The sequence below is a fragment of the Oncorhynchus tshawytscha genome, unplaced genomic scaffold, assembly GCF_018296145.1.
Source record: "Oncorhynchus tshawytscha isolate Ot180627B unplaced genomic scaffold, Otsh_v2.0 Un_contig_3458_pilon_pilon, whole genome shotgun sequence".
Lineage (NCBI taxonomy): Eukaryota > Metazoa > Chordata > Actinopteri > Salmoniformes > Salmonidae > Oncorhynchus > Oncorhynchus tshawytscha.
In genome coordinates this window covers 108240-124804 of record NW_024609763.1, presented here as the reverse complement: position 1 = coordinate 124804, position 16565 = coordinate 108240, and the positions used below count along the sequence as shown (strand labels likewise).

General features: G+C 39.8%; 1 protein-coding gene across 1 annotated transcript in view; it reads left to right on the top strand.

The window, feature by feature from the left end:
- LOC112240981 (neutrophil cytosol factor 4) overlaps positions 1-16292 on the top strand; it is a 50475-nt gene extending 34183 nt beyond the window's left edge. Inside the window, exon 12 of the mRNA XM_042317696.1 lies at positions 15451-16292. Within this exon, the coding sequence (XP_042173630.1) occupies positions 15451-15661 (211 nt within the window). The 3' untranslated portion in view covers positions 15662-16292. The remainder of the gene's footprint in view (positions 1-15450) is intronic.
- The last annotated feature ends 273 nt before the right edge of the window (positions 16293-16565 follow it).

Genomic DNA, 16565 nt, shown 5'->3' with positions numbered 1-16565 from the left:
TGATATTCTCCTCTTCACTACATATCTGATATTCTCCTCTTCACTACATATCTGATATTCTCCTCTTCTCTACATATCTGATATTCTCCTCTTCTTATCTGATATTCTCCTCTTCACTACATATCTGATATTCTCCTCTTCTCTACATATCTGTTATCATCTGATATTCTCCTCTTCTCTACATATCTGTTACTCAGCTGATATTCTCCTCTTCTCTACATATCTGTTACTCATCTGATATTCTCCTCTTCTCTACATATCTGATATTCTCCTCTTCTCTACATATCTGATATTCTCCTCTTCTCTACATATCTGTTACTCATCTGATATTCTCCTCTTCTCTACATATCTGATATTCTCCTCTTCTCTACATATCTGATATTCTCCTCTTCTCTACATATCTGTTACTCATCTGATATTCTCCTCTTCTCTACATATCTGTTACTCATCTGATATTCTCCTCTTCACTACATATCTGATATTCTCCTCTTCTCTACATATCTGATATTCTCCTCTTCTCTACATATCTGATATTCTCCTCTTCTCTACATATCTGTTACTCATCTGATATTCTCCTCTTCTCTACATATCTGTTACTCATCTGATATTCTCCTCTTCTCTACATATCTGTTACTCAGCTGATATTCTCCTCTTCTCTACATATCTGATATTCTCCTCTTCACTACATATCTGATATTCTCCTCTTCTCTACATATCTGATATTCTCCTCTTCTCTACATATCTGTTACTCATCTGATATTCTCCTCTTCTCTACATATCTGTTACTCATCTGATATTCTCCTCTTCACTACATATCTGATATTCTCCTCTTCTCTACATATCTGTTACTCATCTGATATTCTCCTCTTCTCTACATATCTGTTACTCATCTGATATTCTCCTCTTCACTACATATCTGATATTCTCCTCTTCACTACATATCTGATATTCTCCTCTTCTCTACATATCTGTTACTCATCTGATATTCTCCTCTTCTCTACATATCTGATATTCTCCTCTTCACTACATATCTGATATTCTCCTCTTCACTACATATCTGATATTCTCCTCTTCTCTACATATCTGATATTCTCCTCTTCACTACATATCTGATATTCTCCTCTTCACTACATATCTGATATTCTCCTCTTCTCTACATATCTGTTACTCATCTGATATTCTCCTCTTCTCTACATATCTGATATTCTCCTCTTCACTACATATCTGATATTCTCCTCTTCACTACATATCTGATATTCTCCTCTTCTCTACATATCTGATATTCTCCTCTTCACTACATATCTGATATTCTCCTCTTCACTACATATCTGATATTCTCCTCTTCTCTACATATCTGTTACTCATCTGATATTCTCCTCTTCTCTACATATCTGATATTCTCCTCTTCACTACATATCTGATATTCTCCTCTTCTCTACATATCTGATATTCTCCTCTTCTCTACATATCTGTTACTCATCTGATATTCTCCTCTTCTCTACATATCTGATATTCTCCTCTTCTCTACATATCTGTTACTCATCTGATATTCTCCTCTTCTCTACATATCTGATATTCTCCTCTTCTCTACATATCTGATATTCTCCTCTTCTCTACATATCTGTTACTCATCTGATATTCTCCTCTTCTCTACATATCTGTTACTCAGCTGATATTCTCCTCTTCTCTACATATCTGATATTCTCCTCTTCTCTACATATCTGTTATTCTCTGATATTCTCCTTCTTCATATCTGTTACTCATCTGATATTCTCCTCTTCACTACATATCTGATATTCTCCTCTTCTGATATCTGATATTCTCCTCTTCTCTACATATCTGATATTCTCTCTTCACTACATATCTGATATTCTCCTCTTCACTACATATCTGATATTCTCCTCTTCTACATATCTGATCTGATTTCTCCTCTTCTCTACATATATCTGTTACTCATCTGATATTCTCCTCTTCTCTACATATCTGTTACTCATCTGATATTCTCCTCTTCACTACATATCTGTTACTCATCTGATATTCTCCTCTTCACTACATATCTGATATTCTCCTCTTCTCTCTGATATTCTCCTCTTCTCTACATATCTGTTACTATCTGATATTCTCCTCTTCTCTACATATCTGATATTCTCCTCTTCACATATCTGATATTCTCCTCTTCACTACATATCTGATATTCTCCTCACACTATCTGATATTCTCCTCTTCTCTACATATCTGATATTCTCCTCTTCTCTACATATCTGTTATCATCTGATATTCTCCTCTTCTCTACATATCTGTTACTCAGCTGATATTCTCCTCTTCACTACATATCTGATATTCTCCTCTTCTCTACATATCTGATATTCTCCTCTTCTCTACATATCTGATATTCTCCTCTTCTCTACATATCTGATATTCTCCTCTTCTCTACATATCTGATATTCTCCTCTTCTCTACATATCTGATATTCTCCTCTTCACTACATATCTGATATTCTCCTCTTCTCTACATATCTGATATTCTCCTCTTCTCTACATATCTGATATTCTCCTCTTCTACTACATATCTGATATTCTCCTCTTCTACTACATATCTGATATTCTCCTCTTCTCTACATATCTGATATTCTCCTCTTCTCTACATATCTGATATTCTCCTCTTCTCTACATATCTGATATTCTCCTCTTCACTACATATCTGATATTCTCCTCTTCACTACATATCTGATATTCTCCTCTTCTATCTGATATATCTGTTATCTGATATTCTCCTCTTCTCTACATATCATATCTGATATTCTCCTCTTCACTACATATCTGATATTCTCCTCTTCTCTACATATCTGATATTCTCCTTCTTCATACATATCTGATATTCTCCTCTTCTCTACATACATATCTGATATTCTCCTCTTCTCTACATATCTGTTATATCTGATATTCTCCTCTTCTCTACATATCTGTTACTCATTGATATTCTCCTCTTCTCTACATATCTGATATTCTCCTCTTCTCTACATATCTGATATTCTCCTCTTCACTATATATCTGATATTCTCCTCTTCTCTACATATCTGTTACTCATCTGATATTCTCCTCTTCTTCATCTGATATTCTCCTCTTCTCTACATATCTGATATTCTCCTCTTCTCATATCTGTTATCATCTGATATTCTCCTCTTCTCTACATATCTGATATTGATATTCTCCTCTTCTCTACTGTATCTGATTCCTCTTCTCATCTGATATTCTCCTCTTCTCTACATATCTGATATTCTCCTCTTCTCTACATATCTGATATTCTCCTCTTCTATCTGATATTCTCCTTTCTACATATTCTCCTCTTCACTACATCTGATATTCTCCTCTTCACTACATATCTACATCATCTGATATTCTCCTCTTCTCTACATATCTGTTATCATCTGATATTCTCCTCTTCTCTACATATCTGTTATCATCTGATATTCTCCTCTTCACTACATATCTGATATTCTCCTCTTCTCTACATATCTGTTACTCATCTGATATTCTCCTCTTCTCTACATATCTGTTACTCACTGATATTCTCCTCTTCACTACATATCTGATATTCTCCTCTTCACTACATATCTGTTACTCATCTGATATTCTCCTTTCTCTACATATCTGATATTCTCCTCTTCTCTACATATCTGATATTCTCCTCTTCTCTACATATCTGATATTCTCCTCTTCTCTACATATCTGATATTCTCCTCTTCTCTACATATCTGATATTCTCCTCTTCTCTACATATCTGATATTCTCCTCTTCTCTACATATCTGATATTCTCCTCTTATCTGTTACTATCTGATATTCTCCTCTTCTCTACATATCTGATATTCTCCTCTTCTCTACATATCTGATATTCTCCTCTTCTCTACATATCTGATATTCTCCTCTTCTCTACATATCTGATATTTCTCCTCTTCTCTACATATCTGATATTCTCCTCTTCATATCTACATATCTGATATTCTCCTCTTCTCTACATATCTGATATTCTCCTCTTCTCTACATATCTGACTATCTGATATTCTCCTCTTCTGACTACATATCTGTTATATCTGATATTCTCCTCTTCTCTACATATCTGTTACTCATCTGATATTCTCCTCTTCTCTACATATCTGTTATATGATATTCTCCTCTTCTCTACATATCTGTTACTCATCTGATATTCTCCTCTTCTCTACATATCTGTTACTCATCTGATATTCTCCTCTTCTCTACATATCTGTTACTCATCTGATATTCTCCTCTTCTCTACATATCTGATATTCTCCTCTTCTCTACATATCTGTTACTATGATATTCTCCTCTTCTCTACATATCTGTTACTCATCTGATATTCTCCTCTTCTCTACATATCTGTTACTCATCTGATATTCTCCTCTTCTACATATCTGATATTCTCCTCTTCTCTACATATCTGATATTCTCCTCTTCTCTACATATCTGTTACTCATCTGATATTCTCCTCTTCTCTACATATCTGATATTCTCCTCTTCTCTACATATCTGTTACTCATCTGATATTCTCCTCTTCACTACATATCTGATATTCTCCTCTTCTCTACATATCTGATATTCTCCTCTTCTCTACATATCTGATATTCTCCTCTTCTCTACATATCTGTTACTCATCTGATATTCTCCTCTTCTCTACATATCTGATATTCTCCTCTTCTACATATCTGATATTCTCCTCTTCTCTACATATCTGTTACATATCTGATATTCTCCTCTTCTCTACATATCTGATATTCTCCTCTTCTTATCTGTTACTATCTGATATTCTCCTCTTCTCTACATATCTGATATTCTCCTCTTCACTACATATCTGATATTCTCCTCTTCTCTACATATCTGATATTCTCCTCTTCTCTACATATCTGATATTCTCCTCTTCTCTACATATCTGATATTCTCCTCTTCTCTACATATCTGATATTCTCCTCTTCTCTACATATCTGATATTCTCCTCTTCTCTACATATCTGATATTCTCCTCTTCTCTACATATCTGATATTCTCCTCTTCTCTACATATCTGTTACTCATCTGATATTCTCCTCTTCTCTACATATCTGATATTCTCCTCTTCTCTACATATCTGATATTCTCCTCTTCTCTACATATCTGATATTCTCCTCTTCTCTACATATCTGATATTCTCCTCTTCTCTACATATCTGATATTCTCCTCTTCACTATCTGATATTCTCCTCTTCTCTACATATCTGTTACTCATCTGATATTCTCCTCTTCTCTACATATCTGATATTCTCCTCTTCTCTACATATCTGATATCTGATATTCTCCTCTTCTCTACATATCTGATATGATATTCTCCTCTTCTCTACATATCTGATATTCTCCTCTTCTCTACATATCTGATATTCTCCTCTGATACATATCTCTTACTCATCTGATATTCTCCTCTTCTCTACATATCTGATATTCTCCTCTTCTCTATATCTGATATTCTCCTCTTCTCTACATATCTGATATTCTCCTCTTCTCTACATATCTGATATTCTCCTCTTCTCTACATATCTGATATTCTCCTCTTCATCTGATATTCTCCTCTTCTCTACATATCTGATATTCTCCTCTTCACTACATATCTGATATTCTCCTCTTCACTACATATCTGATATTCTCCTCTTCTCTACATATCTGTTACTCATCTGATATTCTCCTCTTCACTACATATCTGATATTCTCCTCTTCTCTACATATCTGATATTCTCCTCTTCTCTACATATCTGTTACTCATCTGATATTCTCCTCTTCTCTACATATCTGATATTCTCCTCTTCTCTACATATCTGTTACTCATCTGATATTCTCCTCTTCTCTACATATCTGATATTCTCCTCTTCTCTACATATCTGATATTCTCCTCTTCTCTACATATCTGATATTCTGATATCCTCTTCACTACTCTACATATCTGTTACTCATCTGATATTCTCCTTTCACTACATATCTGTTACTCATATCTGATATTCTCCTCTTCTCTACATATCTGATACTCTCTGATCTTCTCCTCTTCACTACATATCTGATATTCTCCTCTTCTCTACATATCTGTTATTCTCTGATATTCTCTCTTCTACATATCTGTTACTCATCTGATATTCTCATATCTGATATTCTCCTCTCTACATATCTGTTACTCATCTGATATTCTCCTCTTCACTACATATCTGTTACTCATCTGATATTCTCCTCTTCTCTACATATCTGATATTCTCCTCTTCACTACATATCTGTTACTCATCTGATATTCTCCTCTTCACTACTGATATCTGTTACTCATATCTGATATTCTCCTCTTCTCTATCATATCTGATATTCTCCTCTTCACTACATATCTGATATTCTCCTCTTCTCTACATATCTGATATTCTCCTCTTCTCTACATATCTGATATTCTCCTCTTCACTACATATCTGTTATCATTCTCCTCTTCACTACATATCTGATATTCTCCTCTTCTCTACATATCTGATATTCTCCTCTTCTCTACTATCTGTTACTATCTGATATTCTCCTCTTCTCTACATATCTGATATTCTCCTCTTCTCTACATATCTGATATTCTCCTCTTCTCTACTATCTGATATTCTTCTACTCACATATCTGATATTCTCCTCTTCTCTACATATCTGATATTCTCCTCTTCTCTACATATCTGTTATCTCTGATATTCTCCTCTTCTCTACATATCTGATATTCTCCTCTTCTCTACATATCTGATATTCTCTCTTCTCTTACTATCTGATATTCTCCTCTTCTCTACATATCTGTTACTCTGATATTCTCTCTTCACTACATATCTGATATTCTCCTCTTCTCTACATATCTGATATTCTCCTCTTCTCTACATATCTGTTACTCATCTGATATTCTCCTCCTCTTCTCTACATATCTGATATTATTCTCCTCTTCACTACATATCTGTTATCATCTGATATTCTCCTCTTCTCTACATATCTGATATTCTCCTCTTCTCTACATATCTGATATTCTCCTCTTCACTACATATCTGATATTCTCCTCTTCTCTACATATCTGTTACTCATCTGATATTCTCCTCTTCACTACATATCTGATATTCTCCTCTTCTCTACATATCTGATATTCTCCTCTTCACTACATATCTGATATTCTCCTCTTCACTACATATCTGATATTCTCCTCTTCACTCATATCTGATATTCTCCTCTTCACTACATATCTGATATTCTCCTCTTCTACTACATATCTGTTACTCATATCTGATATTCTCCTCTTCACTCATATCTGATATTCTCCTCTTCTCTACATATCTGATATTCTCTCTTCTATCTGATATTCTCCTCTTCTCTACATATCTGTTACTCATCTGATATTCTCCTCTTCACTACATATCTGATATTCTCCTCTTCTCTACATATCTGATATTCTCCTCTTCTCTACATATCTGATATTCTCCTCTTCTCTACATATCTGATATTCTCCTCTTCTCTACATATCTGATATTCTCCTCTTCACTACATATCTGATATTCTCCTCTTCTACATATCTGATCTGATATTCTCCTCTTCTCTACATATCTGATATTCTCCTCTTCTCTACATATCTGATATTCTCCTCTTCTCTACATATCTGATATATTCTCCTCTTCTCTACATATCTGATATTCTCCTCTTCTACATATCTGATATTCTCCTCTTCTCTACATATCTGTTACTCATCATATCTGATATTCTCCTCTTCACTACATATCTGATATTCTCCTCTTCTCTACATATCTGATATTCTCCTCTTCTCTACATATCTGATATTCTCCTCTTCTCTACATATCTGTTACTCAGCTGATATTCTCCTCTTCTCTACATATCTGATATTCTCCTCATCATATCTGATATTCTCCTCTTCTCTACATATCTGATATTCTCCTCTTCTCTACATATCCTCTTCACTACATATCTGATATTCTCCTCTTCTCTACATATATTCTGTTACATATCTGATATTCTCCTCTTCTCTACATATCTGTTACTCATATTTCTCCTCTTCTCTACATATCTGTTACTCATCTGATATTCTCCTCTTCTCTACATATCTGATATTCTCCTCTTCTCTACATATCTGTTACTCATCTGATATTCTCCTCTTCTCTACATATCTGTTACTCATCTGATATTCTCCTCTTCTCTACATATCTGTTACTCATCTGATATTCTCCTCTTCTCTACATATCTGTTACTCATCTGATATTCTCCTCTTCACTACATATCTGATATTCTCCTCTTCACTACATATCTGATATTCTCCTCTTCTCTACTCCTCTTCTATCTGATATTCTCCTCTTCTCTACATATCTGATATTCTCCTCTTCTCTACATATCTGATATTCTCTCTTCTCTACATATCTGATATTCTCCTCTTCACTACATATCTGATATTCTCCTCTTACTACATATCTGATATTCTCCTCTTCTCTACATATCTGTTACTCATCTGATATTCTCCTCTTCATTACATATCTGGTCAATAACTGATATTCTACACACTTAACACTACCATATCACACTGTTAACACTACCACTCTCATCTGATAACACTACCACTCTACACTGACTATAACTCCTCTTACTACACTATAACACTACTACTCTGATATAACACTCTTCACACTATAACACTACACTATCTGTATAACACTCCACTCTGATACTATAACACTCCACTCTCACACTATAACACTACCACTCTCTCACACTATAACACTATTCACTCAACACATATGTATAACACTACCACTCTACACACTATAACACTACCACTAACACACTATAACACTACCACTCAACACACTATAACACTACCACTCTACACTATAACACTACCACTCTTCAACACACTATAACACTACCACTCTACACACTATAACACTACCACTCTACACACTATAACACTCCACTCTACACACTATAACACTACCACTCTACACACTATAACACTACCACTACACACTATAACACTACCACTCTTCACACTATAACACTACCACTCTACACACTATAACACTCCACTCTACACACTATAACACTACCACTCTACACACTATAACACTACCACTCTACACACTATAACACTACCACTCTACACACTATAACACTACCACAGTACAAACTATAACACTACCACTCTACACACTATAACACTACCACTCTACACACTATAACACTACCACTACACACTATAACACTACCACTCTACACACTATAACACTACCACAGTACAAACTATAACACTACCACTCTACACACTATAACACTCTACACACTATAACACTACCACTCTACACACTATAACACTACCACTCTACACATAACACTACCACTCACACTATAACACTACCACAGTACAAACTATAACACTACCACAGTACAAACTATAACACTACCACAGTACACACTATAACACTACCACTCTACACACTATAACACTACCACTCTACACACTATAACACTACCACTCTACACACTATAACACTACCACTCTACACACTATAACACTACCACTCTACACACTATAACACTACCACTCACACACTATAACACTACCACTACAAACTATAACACTACCACAGTACACACTATAACACTACCACTCTACACACTATAACACTACCACTCTACACACTATAACACTACCACTCTACACACTATAACACTACCACAGTACACACTATAACACTACCACAGTACAAACTATAACACTACCACTCTACACACTATAACACTACCACTCTACACACTATAACACTACCACTCTACACACTATAACACTACCACAGTACACACTATAACACTACCACAGTACAAACTATAACACTACCACAGTACACACTATAACACTACCACTCTACACACTATAACACTACCACTCTACACACTATAACACTACCACTCTACACACTATAACACTACCACAGTACACTATAACACTACCACAGTACTACACACTATAACACACTACCACTATAACACTACCACTCTACACACTATAACACTACCACTCTACACACTATAACACTACCACTCTACACACTATAACACTACCACAGTACAAACTATAACACTACCACACAAACTATAACACTACCACTCTACACACTATAACACTACCACTCTACACACTATAACACTACCACTCAACACACTATAACACTACCACTCTACACACTATAACACTACCACTCTACACACTATAACACTACCACTCTACACACTATAACACTACCACTCTACACACTATAACACTACCACAGTACACACTATAACACTACCACAGTACACACTATAACACTACCACAGTACACACTATAACACTACCACAGTACACACTATAACACTACCACTCTACACACTATAACACTACCACTCTACACACTATAACACTACCACTCTACACACTATAACACTACCACTCTACACACTATAACACTACCACTCTACACACTATAACACTACCACTCTACACACTATAACACTCTACACACTATACCACTACCACTCTACACACTATAACACTACCACTCTACACACTATACCACTACCACAGTACACACTATAAACAGACTCATATAGTCAGTTCCGCACATCTACTGGCCCAGTTTATCATCTCTCATTATTATCTTGTCAACGAGATAAAACTCATCTCAACTGTAAAAGCAAAACAAGAATAAATCGAATTTCATTAAAGGCACGCATACACACACACACACACACACACACACACACACACACACACACAAACACTTCCATTAAACATTCACCAATGCCCCGGGGCCTAGAAATCTACCCACAATGCATAAGCAGAGCCACAAATCACCTCTGTGCATTTTAAAATTAGTTCCACTCTTCTCACCTCACGCTCTCCCAATAACCAGACACGCTCTCCCAATAACCAGACACGCTCTCCCAATATCCAGACACGCTCTCCCGCTCTCCCAATAACCAGACACGCTCTCCCAATAACCAGACACGCTCTCCCAATATCCAGACACGCTCTCCCAATATCCAGACACGCTCTCCCAATATCCAGACACGCTCTCCCAATAACCAGACACGCTCTCCCAATAACCAGACACGCTCTCCCAATATCCAGACACGCTCTCCCAATAACCAGACACGCTCTCCCAATAACCAGACACGCTCTCCCAATATCCAGACACGCTCTCCCAATATCCAGACACGCTCTCCCAATAACCAGACACGCTCTCCAATAACCAGACACGCTCTCCCAACCAGACACGCTCTCCCAATAACCAGACACGCTCTCCCAATAACCAGACACGCTCTCCCAATAACCAGACACGCTCTCCCAATAACCAGACACGCTCTCCCAATAACCAGACACGCTCTCCCAATAACCAGACACGCTCTCCCAATAACCAGACACGCTCTCCCAATATCCAGACACGCTCTCCCAATAACCAGACACGCTCTCCCAATAACCAGACACGCTCTCCCAATAACCAGACACGCTCTCCCAATAACCAGACACGCTCTCCCAATAACCAGACACGCTCTCCCAATAACCAGACACGCTCTCCCAATATCCAGACACACGCTCTCCCAATATCCAGACACGCTCCCGCTCCCAATATCCAGACACGCTCTCCGCTCTCCCAATATCCAGACACGCTCTCCCAATATCCAGACACGCTCTCCCAATATCCAGACACGCTCTCCCGCTCTCCCAATAACCAGACACGCTCTCCCAATAACCAGACACGCTCTCCCAATAACCAGACACGCTCTCCCAATATCCAGACACGCTCTCCCAATATCCAGACACGCTCTCCCAATATCCAGACACGCTCTCCCAATATCCAGACACGCTCTCCCAATATCCAGACACGCTCTCCCGCTCTCCCAATATCCAGACATCTCTCCCTCTATTTATTTGTCTGTTCATTTGGGGCCACTGCCACCGACATTATTTTTCTCTCCATTTCAAATCATTCAGAAATCAGTTCATCTTCTGGTTGTGTTGGTTGTTTATTAATATTTGCTGTGTGTGTGTGTGTGTGTGTGTGTGTGTGTTGATAATCCTATTCTGCTTTGGGTCTATGGCTGCTAGTTATCTTGTGTTAATGTACTTTAGCCTGTTCACAAAACAGAGGAATGAAGAGAGGCGAAAAAAAGAGACAGTAGGGACACAGAGAGAAAGAGTTGAGAGAGAGATATATGGAGAGAAAGAGAGAGTGAAAGACAGAGGAGAGAGAGAGAGACCACAGAAAGGAGATTGACAGGACAGCCATTAAAGCATATCAGACAAACAAAGAGTTATCTTTGTTATCTCAGCGCTATCTTTGTGCCAAAACAAATGCTTGTTCGGGTGAAGAGCTCGTGAGAGGACTTCACCTGTTATAGGTCTGATGGGTGTGAGTAGTTGTTTCTGTACTTGTATTAACAGCAGGACTCTACCATGTATCTACGTCCTCCTATCACTGTCACCCTGAATGGGTCGGGGTTAGAGGAGGAAGACACCTAGCTAGAAGTATGTTGGTGTCTTGTCTGGACTGATCGCTCTCATTCTGTACCCACATCACCCACCTTCAGGCTAAAGTTACATCCACAGTTGGTTTCCTGTACCGCAACGAAACATCCTTCACCCCCTCTGCCAAGCACACCCTTATAAAAATGACCATCCTGACAATCCTGGACTATGGTGATTTAGTTATAGGCTTGCCCCAAAAACCTCCCTTGACAAACTAGAGATCATTTACCACACTGCCATCCGCTTTGTTACCAGGTCCCCCTTCAACACTCATCACTGTGACCTTTACACCCTGGTCAACTGGCCGCGTTACAATCACGACACCAGACTCACTGGTCCCAAGTCCCTCGTAGGCAAGTCCCCCCTCTACCTCGGCTCACTCCTCAACATCTCCACTACCAGTAGCAACCCCTGGTAGATGTATCACACTGGTCGTTCCCAAAACCCACACTTCCTTTGGCTGTCGTTCATTCTAGTTTTCCGCCGCCAACGACTGGACTGAACTGCAGAAGACCCTCAGGCTGGATTTATTCACCCCACCACAGTCCTTCAGCAACATGAACTGAGCTGTAGAAGACCTGCAGACTTGATTTATTCATCCCACCACAGTCCTTCAGCAACATGAACTGAGCTGCAGAAGACCATCAGGCCTGATTTATTCACCCCACCACAGTCCTTCAGCAACATGAACTGAGCTGCAGAAGACCTGCAGACTTGATTTATTCATCCCACCACAGTCCTTCAGCAACATGAACTGAGCTGTAGAAGACCATCAGACCTGATTTATTCACCCCACCACAGTCCTTCAGCAACATGAACTGAGCTGTAGAAGACCATCAGACCTGATTTATTCATCCCCACCACAGTCCTTCAGCAACATGAACTGAGCTGCAGAAGACCATCAGACCTGATTTATTCATCCCACCACAGTCCTTCAGCAACATGAACTGAGCTGAGAAGACCATCAGGCCTGATTTATTCATCCCACCACAGTCCTTCAGCAACATGAACTGAGCTGCAGAAGACCATGCAGACTTGATTTATTCATCCCACCACAGTCCTTCAGCAACATGAACTGAGCTGCAGAAGACCATCAGGCCTGATTTATTCATCCCACCACAGTCCTTCAGCAACATGAACTGAGCTGCAGAAGACCATCAGGCCTGATTTATTCATCCCCACCACAGTCCTTCAGCAACATGAACTGAGCTGCAGAAGACCATCAGGCCTGATTTATTCACCCCACCACAGTCCTTCAGCAACATGAACTGAGCTGCAGAAGACCATCAGGCCTGATTTATTCACCCCACCACAGTCCTTCAGCAACATGAACTGAGCTGCAGAAGACCATCAGGCCTGATTTATTCACCCCACCACAGTCCTTCAGCAACATGAACTGAGCTGCAGAAGACCATCAGGCCTGATTTATTCACCCCACCACAGTCCTTCAGCAACATGAACTGAGCTGCAGAAGACCATCAGAATGATTTATTCACCCCACCACAGTCCTTCAGCAACATGAACTGAGCTGCAGAAGACCATCAGGACCTGATTTATTCATCCCACCACAGTCCTTCAGCAACATGAACTGAGCTGCAGAAGACCATCAGGCCTGATTTATTCATCCCACCACAGTCCTTCAGCAACATGAACTGAGCTGCAGAAGACCATCAGGCCTGATTTATTCACCCCACCACAGTCCTTCAGCAACATGAACTGAGCTGCAGAAGACCTTTGATTTATTCATCCCACCACAGTCCTTCAGCAACATGAACTGAGCTGCAGAAGACCATCAGGCCTGATTTATTCACCCCCACCACAGTCCTTCAGCAACATGAACTGAGCTGCAGAAGACCATCAGGCCTGATTTATTCACCCCACCACAGTCCTTCAGCAACATGAACTGAGCTGCAGAAGACCATCAGGCCTGATTTATTCACCCCACCACAGTCCTTCAGCAACATGAACTGAGCTGCAGAAGACCTTCAGGCCTGATTTATTCATCCCACCACAGTCCTTCAGCAACATGAACTGAGCTGCAGAAGACCATCAGACCTGATTTATTCACCCCACCACAGTCCATCAGCAACATGAACTGAGCTGCAGAAGACCATCAGGCCTGATTTATTCATCCCACCACAGTCCTTCAGCAACATGAACTGAGCTGCTATCTGATCAGTGTAGCTGCTGATCATTCAGTCTGCTGTGTTGCCTTGAACTTTTCTGCTCTAAACCCACTGAGAATATTTCTTCTTGTTGTATATTTGATGAATTTGGACCTTTCCTCTATTGTGTGTTATGTGATTTTAGTGGGATTGTGTGTTGTCCTGTTTACTGTTGTAATGTGATGCCTCTTGGCCAGGTCAGTATTATAAGCTAAAATGGCTTCTCAATTGACTTGTAATGGTTAAATAAAGATAAACAGTCATACTAATAATAATCTCTCTCTACCTTTCTCTCTGCCTTCTTCTATTTCCCCCTTTCTCTCTCCTCTCCCCCTACACCGCCATCTCTCCCTCTTTCCCACACCTCTCTCTCCACCTCTCCCTTTCCCACACCTCTCTCTCCACCTCTCCCTTTCCCACACCTCTCTCTCCACCTCTCCCTTTCCCACACCTCTCTCTCCACCTCTCCCTTTCCCACACCTCTCTCTCCACCTCTCCCTTTCCCACCCCACACTCTCTCTCCACCCCTCCCTTTTTCCTCTCTCCTCTCCCCCTACACCACCATCTCTCCCTCTTTCCCACCCCTCTCTCTCCACCCCTCCCTTTCCCTCTCTCCTCTCCCCTCTACTCCGCCCTCCACCTTTCTCTCTCCATCCCTCCTTGTCATCTCGCTCTCTCGTTCGCTCTTTCTCAGAGATGTGTTCAAGGTGGATGGCAACATCGCCCTGAACTACCGTGACCCCGAGGGTGACCTGGTGCGTCTCCTTGACGACGGGGACGTGGCGCTGATGGTGGCCGATGGGCGGGCGCAAAGGTCAAAGGTCAAGAGGCCTGTCAATCAGTTTCCGTGGGAACTGCATGTTACCGCGGCCTCTGACCTGTCTGTGTATAATACTGAGATATAAAGACAGGGAGATGGAGGTTTTCACATGTTTCTGTACTCGCTGAAGAGAGGCCATTTTGTGTTTGCTTCAGTGTATGCACGCTTGCAGGTGCAACTGTCTGTCCGTGCCCTTGTGCATGTGAGTCTCGCCAGCTTGCATCCCTAATCCACTGCAAACCTGCATGTAGTAGTCCGGACTGAGACCCAGTGACAGGGTGACAGACTTTAATTAAGGGGACAGACGCTGGATTGTAACACATTACAGAAGTTAGTCTGATTGAGCAATGTGAATGCAACCTAAAAGGCACACTAGGCCCTACATAGTGCACTACTTTTCACCAGACTCCTATGAGCCCCGGTCAAAATTAGTGCACTATATAGGGAACAGGGTGCCATTAGGGATGACACCTTAGTCACATTCATTAGTATGTCTGTGTTTGGTGGCTTTAAACGTGTAACATTTCACCTGTACTGTTGAGTAAATGTTAATATAAGGACATTTAGTAACGTTTTAGAAACGCGTGTTCTATTTCTCCATATATTCTGTTGTGGTGTAGTAATGCTTAGCTATGCTCCCATTGTGTTTTCTATCAGTAAAAAATACACTATTGAAATATATAAGTGTGTGTGAGAACACGCGCTCCTGTGTGTTACCTGTGTTTGCTGAATGTGTTCTGATGAGAGAGAGGAACAGTAAACGTCAGTGTGTGGTCTGGGTGACATCTAGAGGCTGCATCCCAAATCACACCCTTTCCCCTATATAAAGCACTACTTTAAAATGGCACCCTAAATGATTAGGGTGCCATTTGGGACAGAGTAAGGTATGCCGGACCTATCTGTTTGGCCGGCCGACTGGTACTATCCGGCCAGACAGATAGGTAGGTCTGGCCTATGTACATAACCAGGGAAATGTAGGAGAGCATGTT